The sequence below is a fragment of the Numida meleagris genome, chromosome 2 (assembly GCF_002078875.1).
Source record: "Numida meleagris isolate 19003 breed g44 Domestic line chromosome 2, NumMel1.0, whole genome shotgun sequence".
Lineage (NCBI taxonomy): Eukaryota > Metazoa > Chordata > Aves > Galliformes > Numididae > Numida > Numida meleagris.
The window spans coordinates 87370146-87382617 of record NC_034410.1 but is presented as its reverse complement, the minus strand read 5'-3'; the positions used below and the strand labels follow the sequence as shown (position 1 = coordinate 87382617).

Here is a 12472-nt window from a genome sequence, read left to right as displayed (position 1 = left end):
CATCTTGACTTGTATGGAAACAGGAAAATGCCCTGTGGCATTGCTTAACACTGTTCTTATTTTCATAAAAAATAACATAAAAATGGCCAATAAGATAGTAATCCAGTCTTCAAGAAAAACAAAACCAACGCAAAGCTGAGGCCAAGTATCCACAGTATTCAGAGTTTAACTTAAAGACTAGATTTGCTAACATAAGTACTATAGGAATGGAGAACTGTCTGAGTAAGAATTACTTTGTCCTTCAGTTTGAACTGTACCAACTTCATTATGGTCAAAGCACAGATTCAAGAGGGTGAAAAATTTCTGTGTAAATTAAGGTGTCTTCATATTCTGGTCTGTCTAGTGCTTCAGAAAATAACGTTAAGCTTGGAAAATGATAAATAAAGATATGGTACTTGTGGTCCCAAAGCTGTATTTCTCTCCCTTTCAATTTTGAGGAGCCTCTTCATGAAAAACAAAATCGTATGTTCAGCTTCCACTGAGCACGTGATATCAGAAGGTGCCAAATGATCTTGAAATTGCCTAACATGACTGTTGTGAGCTCCCTGAATTGCAAAAGTCCTGCTACAGTTCTTTCTGGTTATGCCATTGAGGAGCTATGTTATGATGAGCTAATGGGCAAAGATGGTATTTTAGGCTTGTTGGAGAGAAAAACTGATGTGTAGTGCCTGATTCTCTTAAGTGCAAGAATGAATTACACATTCATTGTAAGCTATATTTCTGAATATTACTGGAATTGCTTAGAGACTTTGCAAAGCACAGAATCAGCTCAGCTGTCAAAACAGTTTTTTTCCTTTCACTGGTACTGCATACGCATGTTTCTGGGATGAACATGTTCTGACTTGAATCAAGATTAAACTAAAATCTTGAAAGTGTTTTCTGTAACTGACAAGCCAGAAATAAATGTCCAACTTGGCTTAAATGAAACTTTTTAATTTAATTTTTTATTATGCATTTAATTTTTTATTATTTTTTATTTTTTATTTTTGAGACCGTTCATAGTGGTAAGAAAATATGATTTGGTGTGTAAGGTGATGTATGTCATATATCACATATTTGGTCTGGCAGGAACTGAAAATTTGATTTTTTAGGAAGGGTTCTCTCCTCAAACTTGAAAGAGAGAGATTCACAGGCTGTTTCCACACATTTTTCTCTTATATTCTTCAAAGATTCCACAGATTATTTTCTTTTTATGTATGTGACAGAAAATGATAGGGAAGTAGATCTTGATCAGGCTTACATGTTTTTTGCTTCAGAGAGAGGAGGTTGTAGTGGAGAGGGATGTCTCAGTGGAGGGAAGTGAGAGGCAACAAGACTTATCTGAAAGAAAGTTTTTCAGTGTGATACATGATTAGAGACACAGGCATAAAACAAAAGTTATCCATGTTGGCAGGATCCAACTGACAAAGTTCCTGTAAAATCTTGCTCATAATTAGACTTTGCAGACTAGTCACATGACTCTTTCTGTGAGACATCTAGTTTGTTTCCATGGAGGAAACTGCTCCATTAAGCACTTCACATTCACTTTCATTATATATTTTCTGATTTTTTTTTCATTATTCTTTGATTTTTTTTCTGAAATAACAAGATAATGAAACTGTTTGAAACTGTTTACTGGGTGCTGTCAAATTAATGCAAAGCTTATTCCCCAAATAAAGTCAACTTCACAATTTCTACCTGGGTATTACTGATCAGAATGAGCTTAGTTGTTATTCACATATTCAAATATGATAATGTATGTCTGTAAGGGTAGTTTTTATTGTATTAACCTTGTATTTATAATTCAATTGCTAGCAAACATCAAATGTTTCATTGAGGTCTGATGTGTCAACCAACAGTTTCGTTCAGAAGAAGCTATTTCTTACCATGGGTTCTACAGAGGTATGGTTGAAAAATTCCTTAGTTGACATTTGCAAAGTAAAATATAGGGGGAAAAATACCATCACAGTTGTGTCGTGTTAAAGCAACTTTTTATAACTCATGTTTAGTATTCAAAAATTTAGTCCACATTCTCCCCACACTTCTTGAGCTGAGATTGGAATTTACCTGTAGTGAAGCTGATCTGGAAAGAAGTGGAGATTGATGGATTTTGCTGTCTGATAAGAGAGCAAGTCAAATAAAACTTTGTTAAAAATTGTAGGTCTCAATATTTTTGTTGGCATGCCTAAGTATTTTCCCATGTTTTCAGCGTTTTTGTATTTCCTTGTATTTGTGCTGTAGTAGTAGTTCTGTCTAACAATGGTGTTATCCCTTTATCTTAATAGAATATAATAATACTGCACATTACTCCAAAAATATCATTATTAATTCCTTTATTGAATTCTTGTTCTTATACCTGCATCCTTACTGTGATGTTGAAGTATTATTCAGGAGTGTAATTAAGATTTCTAATTTATTTTCTTCCTGTTCATTTTTTCTGGGGGGAATTAGGTGTACCATCTACAATTCTCTTTGAATAAGGCATTGAGATGTTTTTGTTAACAATACTAATGTAAGCACAAGGGGAAAACATGTATGTTATAAAAGACACAGGTGCAGAATTCTTTCCTGCTTTCAGAGAAGTGAGGGAATTGTCTGAAGAACAGGAGAGTATGAAAGCATTACTCTCTGGTATTGCCATATGAGGGCTTCTTTTCCATTTTTCACAGAAAGGGAAGAATAATCATAAAATGTGGGTGAATTTTTCTATTTTTGAAGCAAACTTTCATCAAGAGAACTATGTCAGTACTGCGCTCTGGAAGCCTGGAGAGTTTTCATTTGTTAACCATTAAAATTCTAATAAAAATAATAAAAAATGAAAATGAAAAATGGCTTGTTTCTTTTCAATTCCTGAAGAGATCGAAGACTAGATTTTAAACTTCGGTGGCACTAAATTTCTATTTGAGATTTCTTACTGAAAACTAGAATATTTTGCCAAAGTTGATATTTTTCTGCACAAAATTGTATTTTCATGAATTCTCTTCTTCCAGTAGAAAGCATTTGATGTTCTGCTTGCACACGCCCATACTGTCCAGCATGATGGTATTGTGTAAAATCAGCTCAATGTATAACAAAGAATAACACAAATTAAATTGTACCATTGAATAGTATTTACTGTAAACTGGACTATGTTCTTTTGAGCAATTTGAGAGCTGAATCAGTTGGAAGGGCTTTTCAAAGTTTTTTAGCTGAGTTATTAATTAATAGATTAAAAATAAGCATGGTTTGCCGAGCTGTTTTGAAACTTTCATTACTTCAGTCCATAAAAAGGATGAAAATACATGTTTAAAATATTCGAATCTGAAGTTTTGAGCAATCTTTCAGCTCATTTTTGAAAAGAAAAATGAAAAATATCATTTTAAGATTATTCATTCCGTCCTAAGTATCTATAAAATGAATGGCCAGAGGGATGTTTTTGATGTGCTTAAATATCTTACAAACAGCTCGTTACTCTTTTGAGTTATATATATATATTTAATTTTTTTTCAACATGTTATTAAGTAAATTACTTTTGCTGTACGTGTCTATTCTTTTTATGTATTTTGTGCTTTTCACAGAACTTTACAGGAATCTGTGCGTTTTTCCTAAGGACATCAGATAAAGTTATAACCACATCAAATGTTTGCCAGGTCAGTCAAAAGCCATGCAGTGTTTGCAGTGCACTTAAAATTCTTAAACCTCTACTCGCTCAATTAGTTTTGCTGGAGTCAGAAAAGGAAGTGGGGAATGTTTTCATGAAAACACTTAGTTGTGTTTTTAATGAAAATGTCATCAAAAAAGTATTTGTGATTAAGAAACGTTCTAATAGTTAGGAAAGTAGCTATCTGCAATATTATTAAAAAGAAAATTTTAAATAATAAAAATTCATTGTTAATGTACCATGAAAAAATAAATTTATTGGAGGTAAGGAGTAGAGAGAACCTGGAGATTTCCTGGTAATGAATGAACCTGAATTTTGGATGTGCTGTATTTGAATAATGCTGTCTTCTAAAATCTTTAAAATAATGTTCATCCTTGAAACTAAAGCAAGGTTTTTCTGCTCCTAATGGCTTTAGTAGGGTATAAGAAAAGTACCAGAACAACCTTTTCTAGCTTTCAGAGATACCCATGTTTGCATGGGAAATATTGTTGTAGTTTTTCATGAAGAAAGTCCAGATATTAACTTCTAAAAAGTAGACATTGAAGAGAAAAATGTAATAAGCCTGAAGTTATCTTTTCAAAAATACTCATGCACTCTTTTTAGTAGTATAGATATTTTCTTTTTATTCTTCACTAATTGGCTAATGTGTTCTATTTGAGCAGGCAAAAGTAGTAACAAATGTTCTTCACTTACAGTCATGGAAATTAGTACTTCAGTTCCTGTCAGTCATGTGCTTTATAACAGTGTTTTTACAAATACCTGATCCAGAAGTGCTGAAGTAGTTGTTAAGGTTCCTGTTCTTGTGCCCTGTCTGTCCTGCGTCAGTTGGACACCTGTCCGAATGGTTGTCCAAACTCTCAGTTAACTGCCTTGGTGCCTTCTCTCTGGTTTTCTTGTGGTCACCTTATTTTGGCAGGGGCTGTCAAACTTGATTCTGTAGGTAAGGCAGTATTTTCAGATGTGACAGAAGAAAAAACAACCCTACTTTTAAGTCAGCCTGTCTTCACACTGGAAAACTTGGGGCTCAGACTGATTTAGCAAATTTTGGTTTATCCTGCGGAGCTGTGTTAGAAACATTTGGAAAGAGAAACTGAGAATCCCCAAAATATAAGGATTTTTTTCCCCTATTTCTCAAGAGAAATAGCTAAATCTTTTGTTTCCTGTGGGAAGAAATGGTTTGCTTGTCCACTGACCTTATCCTAGAGATTCTCATGTTCAGACAGAAGCCTTGAAAGGCAATTTTCCCTGCCTCCTACCTCCTTGCAGCAAATGCAGACACTGACATAAGGGATAAACTGACATGATTAAAAGCATCTGAAGGGTAAAAAACAGTGGCCAGTTCCTTTATTACTTATCCTTCTGTTATTTCCGTTTTGCAGAAGGAAGTAGTAGTGTGGGTTTTCCTTGTATAACAACCTTTTTGGTATTACATCTCAGGGATCATATTCAGACCTGGAAAGGAACCCATTCTTCCTTGTAAGCACTTCTTTGACCACTGTTCAATGGGAACTATCCTCTCTATGAATCTCAGTCTAGGGCATTCTGCTCTTTCCTGAAAAGGTGCTCAAAAGTCATATGGACCAAATTGAGAATGATGCATTGACTCATATGTAATTTGTCACCTTTTCGATAAAGGGCTTTCTACTCCTGCATACTTTAGTGGGATCATAATACTGTAGTAAGGAAACAGTACTCCACCTGTGTATGACAGCTGGTTGTCTTAAACACTACTTTTTACAGGCTAGTGTGGAACTAGCAAGAAAAACATTAATAAAATTAATAACCAAGATAGCCAAGAGAGTCAGATCCTCTCCAGAAATTCATTTGCACTCGCCGTAACAAAAACACTCAAGAATTGCTGTCTTTGCACAGGAAAAAGTTGGGAGTAGAAGCTTCCAAGGCACAATTGAATATGCTCTCCTCCACATCAGTGAAGCTTTCAATATGATGAAGACAAAAAAATAAAAATCAGTGCATGTGCAGTTCAGAAATTGTGAATGGGACTCCCTTTCTGCTAACGAGAGATGCATGCAGAGCCACAATAGCTAGAGAATATGGGTGGGCACATGGCCCACCTTCAGAATGCATATACATTTGTAGGCAAAATGGCAGTAACAGAACAGCCAGCCAGTCCATAAATGAATAGGACTAGGAAGGCATGCAATTTTTAGACACTTAGGATAGATGGAAGCTGTTCCTGTACTGGAGAAATGTAGACATAAAATTGTCTTAAGATGAATGTACTGATATCAAGTGGTTAATCTTAACTGGTTACTGAAGTATTGCTACAATATGAGACCAATTTTTCTGGTGAGTATGGCGAGTCTTGGAATTTCTAGCTCAATTTTAGTCAATAGCAAAACCAAATTCTGTATCAGGGGGGTGATGTCCTCATGGAGTGTAGGAAGTTATGAGCTATATCTGTATTGAATTTCACTGGAATAGTATAATGTAAAAGTTTATGTACACTTTATTACCTTTTGTTTTTTCCCAAAGGAGGTGAATTTTGGCATATTTGATTGTTCTAATGGAAATATCCTTCAGGGTCTGGAATTGTTCTTGTCCCAGATCATGATACCAGTGCTTAAATCCCAACAGGTAATAAAGTAGATAGTTTTTTTGTTGTTGTTGTTTTCTCAGGAACTTGTGTAATTAAGGCAAGGGACTGCTGCACGTTGTGCATCTGATGAACATAAAACTGGGCTTAAAAATATGCAAGTCTAATATAGGCCTTTATGAGTGTCATGCAATTTGTATTTAAGTGTTTGAAATTCATACAGTTATTGCTTGTTTTCAAGCAATAGCAGCAGTCGCAGTGCTCATGACAAAGAAGAAAACGGCATAACAGCCATTCCATTCTAAGGCAAAACTGTGATCATTTAATTATAACTATATTAAGCTTGGATTGAAAGAAGTGCCAAGTCCTTCAGGTAGAGCAAAAGATTTGTCCATGGTTTTATTCTGGAGTGTAGACAGGAGGCAGTGTTGGAGCCAGAGTGTCCAGCATCTTTGAGTTGTCCTTGTTTTGTGGAGTTTGCAAAGCATCACAGTGTGTTCTAGAAGTACGCATTTAGAAGCAAAAAATGTAATTAAGCTCAGTGTATTTTGAGAATGGTAGTGCCAAATCCTATTAATCTATGCTACCTTTTTCTCAAAAGCTGGAGTAGTAAGGGAGATCAGAATTTATTTTCTCTGTTTGGACGTTGCCAAATAAGAGTGGGGAAAAAAATAAAGAAAATTGAGTGTGAGAACAGGGAGATGTTTTTTATTTTTTGAGAGTCTCATGCTAGTTTGTGTCTTCTTGTCTGGTTTAACTCATCAGGTGGCTCAGCGCCACAGTTGTTCGCTCACTCCTCTCCTTCCCAGTGGGATGGGGGAGAGAATTGAAAAGAAAACAAAATAGAACTCATGGGTTGAGATAAAACTATTTTACTGAGATAGAGAAAAAGAAAAGGATAATAATTATGACAAATATTTATATGTATATATAAATGTAGATATCAAGTGATGCGCAAGGAATTGCTCACTAACCCCCAACCAGTGCCCAGCTAGCCCCCTGAGCAGTGGAAGAGAGTGAAATGAACTCCCACCCCGTTGAAAACTCCTTCCAAATGGTGTCATGTGTTATGGACTCTCCCTTTGGCCAGTTTAAGCCAGCTGTCCTAATTCTGCTCCCTCCCAGCTCCTTGGGCCCTTCGCTGTGAGTGGCCTTGTCTCTACACAACACTGCTTAACAGCAACTATAAACATCAGTGTGTTATCGGCATTGTTTTTCTCTTAAAACCAAAACACGACATCATACCAGACACTCTGAAGATTCCATCCTACCTGAAACTAAGATGTTATCTAACAGAATAGTTACATCAGTACACACTTCGAAGTGTTTATGCCGAAGTATTGGTGAGTGTATTAAAGAGGTTTACTGATAAACCTTTATATAGTGCCATAAATAAAAAATATCTTTCTAATAAATAAGTAATTTAAAAAACGTAAGAATGTATGATCCTTATTTTACTTTTTTTTTTTCCTTTCATTAATTGTTAAACAACTAGCACTGGGGAGCTGTGAAAGAAGGTCTGAAGAACAGCCAGATACAAGATTTTCTATATTCAGTCGATAGATTTGTGAGTACCTTGTCATCATCAAGACAGAATCTGGAAGATAGAATTCAGCTTGCAAAAGTGGATATTGACACTTATGTCAGCAATTTACGGAATCCATCTGACTACATAACTGCAGGTAAGTAATTCCTACAGCAAAGCAAACCTAACAGTGATGCTGTTCATAAAAAAAAAAAAGTCATTTGTAAACATATATTTTGAAGAATTAATTCATCTTCCGTGACCTATAAACAGTGTTCTGTTGACTCTTGCAAGATTTACAACTGTCTCATCATAAAATCATCAATCCTGTCCTTTAGTTCATGTATCTTAATTAGGAAGTTCCTTGCCAGATCACATACACACTGGCCTCTTTTCCTCCTGGTTTGCTGGCTAAGTAATTGCCAAGTGAAGCCACATACTGTTGTGTATATTCTTTGCTTTCTTTGACACTGGGGAAATATTATCCAATATTAAATCCAAAGACTATGAGTCAAAAAAGACATACACACATGTGTGTGTGTAAATATGTAAGAAAATAGGTGATTATATCTCTTCGAACAATAGCCTTCCACCATTTCGTATCACTGCAAGGAATTTCAGAGTGAAGTCATACCTAACCACTCAATACTTCTGCCATTACGCTCTGCCCTGTATTAGCCTATGGTAGACCAGCTTCCAGAAAAGAACTGATGGCTCTTAAGAAGAGGTAGATGTAAGACATATACATGTGCATCTTGTTATAATTTTAATCTTTTCCTGCTACTGGTCAGTGATTTGAATATACTCAGTTTACGTGGAGTCTCAGTATAAATTTGCCAAAATTTCATCTCTGTAGTTACAGAAGTGGTTAAAGATTTTTTGGTATTCATGAAACTATTCTCTTTGATTTTGAAGGCAGTAACACAGAGATCACTGAGAAACTTGAACAAGTGTTAATGATTTGGATCAAACGGATCAAACAGGTGTTAGTGGAGAGTGAACAAATGAGAAGAGAAGCTGATGACATTGGTCCATCTGCAGAGCTGGAACATTGGAAGTCAAGAATGTCATCATTTAACAGGTTAAGAAAGAAGCTTTCTGTTTTATTTTTTGCTTTATTTTAAGCAAACATAAACTCTGGTTCCAACATAGATTTAAATGTGTTTCTTTCTTCAAAGCCTTGTAGATGAGATCAAGAGTTCAAGAGTAAAGAAAACTATAAGTATTCTTCAGGTTGCAAGATCAAAGACACTAAAGCAGTGGAAAGAGTTGGTAATTACTATGTTTTAATAACATTTTTTTTTTAAATTAATGCAGTACTGCATTTGTTATTCACACAGAAGCAAGCACACAGTGCTAAGAATAGTTCTGGTTTTTATGCTCTTTTTATCCTGTGGTTTATTCTCGCTTTGTTGAAATATGTAACACCAATGATCCTGAAGTTAAAGAGATAACCTGAAAGGAAGTCAGTCTTAAAGACAGTGAGTGGAATGGTTGTGCAAAAGTAAAGCAGTGTAGCAATACAACATTTTTTTATCTCTCCAGCTGTACCCTATACAGTCCAACAGTAGTGATGTCTCAAAGTATATCATACTGCTTCTAGAATTATTGACAGCTGGCTGCTTCTTGTAGCATAACTGCTACTTTAGAGGAGTGGTTGTCTATTGTCTAAAATTAGCAGTCAAAATTGTAGACAGACCAGAAAACAAACTGTAAGCAGCATACAGGCAGTTTAACACCTGAAAATGCCAGGATGTAGATCTTCTACCACTTATAAAAGTATTTTCCTTTTTTTGCCAATAGATTAGGAAAATAGTCATGCCTCATTTGCCCTAACAAGTGCTTATTAAAAAAAGATGCTTGAGATGGAAGCACCCTGGTATATTCTAGGGAACTTGTCAGTTCTTAGTTCTGTAGAACTGGTAGTTTAAAAACCAGTAGTACCAAGTTAAAATCATTCTAAACAATTCTAAAAATTGAATTGAATTATCAAAACCATGCTATTGTGCCTCCTTCAAGTTTTGGAATTATAGTCCTGTAGCAGCATGAACTGTAAAAGTACGAGAACCTCTTCTGTAAATTTAAACAGTATTAATTCTTCTTCTTTTTTTTTTTCCCTTTAGGATGGTAGTATAACGATTGCTGCCAATGAAGCTAAAGACAATGTGAGATATTTATATACACTTGATAAATTTTTTGGTCTACTGGCCAAAGCTTCTCCTGTAAGTAGTACTCTAAATAAAAACACTTAACATGAAATTCAGACAAGAAAAGGCTTTTGCTGATGAAAGAAAGACATTTTTTCTTTCAGTATTTAACTCGTATGCTTAATGGCTAGTAGAGGAGTTAACTTGTATGGCACTGCTGAATTAACTTTACAAATTTTGAATAAGCCAGTGATAATAATAGGTTGGTTTTTTTTTGCATAGAAAGTTGTTGTCATTCCAGCAAATAATTGAAAGATGTGGGAAAATAAGGAATAGTTCATGTTTTCTACTGCTTTTATGCTGCAAATAGTCACTCTTCTGCCATACTGGACTTGACTTTTAGATGCAATACTCTTTTATCCTATTTTAGGTCAGTCACTGTCTCTTGTGATAGGTTCTTAGTATATCTGACTTGCTGCTTTTCTGTGGAAACTTTCTGTGGGACAGAGAACTCTGTGGTCCAGTATCCTCAGTAAAATGCAGATTACTGTTGCCTTTCCTTCCCCTTCCAGATTTCTTTTCTGTACAGATCTAGGCAAAATGAGCGAAGACCAGCTTTCTTCTTTTACTTCCTTCAGCAGGCCAACTTTTTTGTATGAGTGTACGCCTTTTTTCTCAGGTAGCATATTTCTTTACGAAGTGGACTACAACACTTTCACATACTGGAGGCCATGATCAAAAAGAGTGCAGCCTCTATTCTTCCTATGGAAAATCCAGCTCTGGAAGAAGGCCTATTAATTTATGCTTAGCCAATTCCCTCTTTTCTGTCAGACAGAGTATGTTAGGTCTCCGTGTGTGAATTAGAGGTTCCAATTCATACTGATGTCTACAAAAACAAGATGTTACAATAAAAAATATGTTTATCTACTGATACATATTCCCAGAGTGATGACATTTTAAGTTATGTTTTTAGGAAACTTGAATTACTGACTTTCCAGTTTTTTCCGGATGTAGGTTACAATGGTGGAACACATACCCAGTTTAATGAATGCAGTCTGTATGATCTACTGTACATCACCATACTACAACACATCAGAGTGCATGACATCTCTTCTTCTTAAAATCACTAATCAAATGATTAACACGTGCAAGACATATCTATGTGAAGGTGTTTCAAAAATCTGGGATCTGGACAGGTGACAATTTTAATAATTTCATCTTCTTTTGTTAAAACTAGAAGTAAAATCACAGATGAGGCAACAAAATTATTGAAAGGTAAATCTAATAGCCGCTGGTTTTCCTATCAGGCTCTCATTCCCATGTTAATTTTAAGCTTGTGACTACTCGTTTTATGTAGAATTAAGAATTCTGCCAAATCAAACTTTGTATGTGTTGTGAAAAAAATTGTTGCTGAAATGCATGTAAAATGTATCAGCAAATGCATGTAATGTATATCAGTATACAATACTCAATATATTGTCCCAGTGGCTTTTTTGGACCGAAACATAATTAAGCTGTTAGACCGGGGAGCTGAGATTCTTCAGAAATAAACTCCAAGGACAGACTGGCAAAGTTCCATCTGAGATTTATATTTTGCCTTCAGTGAACAGTAAAGTCAGTTTGAGAAAGGGTATAATATATACCAGGATCATAATTACAATTCAGCTATACTCTGGAGTGAGGTAGGTGGGTGACAGAATGTCATCCAGACTTGTATTTACTATATATCTATGGATAGTGCTATATGGGCAAGTACATGAGGAGTATTAATGTTGCCAAAGAGGCATTTTAAATTTAAAAAGATAGATGTCCAATAAGTTTGCTATTTAGACATATTCTGAGACTAATTTTGTTCTTTCTGTTGTGTTTGGTAGAACTATTACTATAGCAAGATTCTCTGTATAAGAGATATATGTTAAGCATATATTAAACCACAGAGAAGGGTAAAAACATGACATCTCCAGTTATCAACTAGATAAGTAATGATTAGAACTATCACTTGAAAACTGAATCAAGATTATGGTTACTGAGGTGAGAAGAAAAAGATATTACAAACTTCATCAATGCATAGATAGTCAAGATGTGTGTACTTATGTAGTCAAGTCAAAGATGTCACTAAGGCTACAGGCTGGAAGACAAAAAAATAAATCTGACAGAAAACATTTGGATTCCATTTGTATTTTATTGCGAGTGAAGGGCAGTTCTCAGAAATTCCCTACAATCAATTAAGTATGTATAATTTTGTATTCTTGTTTTGCCACCTGACTGAAATATTCTGTTTTAATTTATGCTCCTGCACAGCTCCTTCATGATGATTTTATCTTCTGTGCTTTTTTTTTGCCCAGGGAAGAATTGCTGAAGAGGATACAGCAATGCATTTTCCTCAAAGAACAGTACCAAACATCCTTTCAGAGAATCAGGGAGAAGCTAAAGGAAAATCCAGGTGACAGGCAATTTGATTTCAGGTAAACTTTTTACTCTAATATTGAATCACATTCATTTTTAAGCTTTATAATGAGGTGTCATAACATCTCCTGGCTTCCTGAGACATTAAATGCTCAATTAAAATGTGATATTTAATATAATCCAAACAAAACTTGCAGTTTTTTTTTTCTTCAAAAATT

The 12472-nt window shown here is 35.1% G+C and overlaps 1 protein-coding gene across 9 annotated transcripts in view; it reads left to right on the top strand.

Moving 5' to 3' along the window:
* The window catches only part of LOC110393739 (dynein heavy chain 5, axonemal-like), a 155023-nt gene that overhangs the window by 7122 nt on the left and 135429 nt on the right, over nt 1-12472 (top strand). For all 9 annotated transcript variants that reach the window (XM_021386957.1, XM_021386964.1, XM_021386961.1 and 6 more), the window contains exons 6-14: nt 1795-1881; nt 3537-3608; nt 6116-6217; nt 7672-7858; nt 8617-8782; nt 8880-8973; nt 9825-9923; nt 10863-11044; nt 12194-12313. In XM_021386957.1, the coding sequence (XP_021242632.1) occupies nt 1795-1881; nt 3537-3608; nt 6116-6217; nt 7672-7858; nt 8617-8782; nt 8880-8973; nt 9825-9923; nt 10863-11044; nt 12194-12313 (1109 nt within the window). The remainder of the gene's footprint in view (nt 1-1794; nt 1882-3536; nt 3609-6115; nt 6218-7671; nt 7859-8616; nt 8783-8879; nt 8974-9824; nt 9924-10862; nt 11045-12193; nt 12314-12472) is intronic.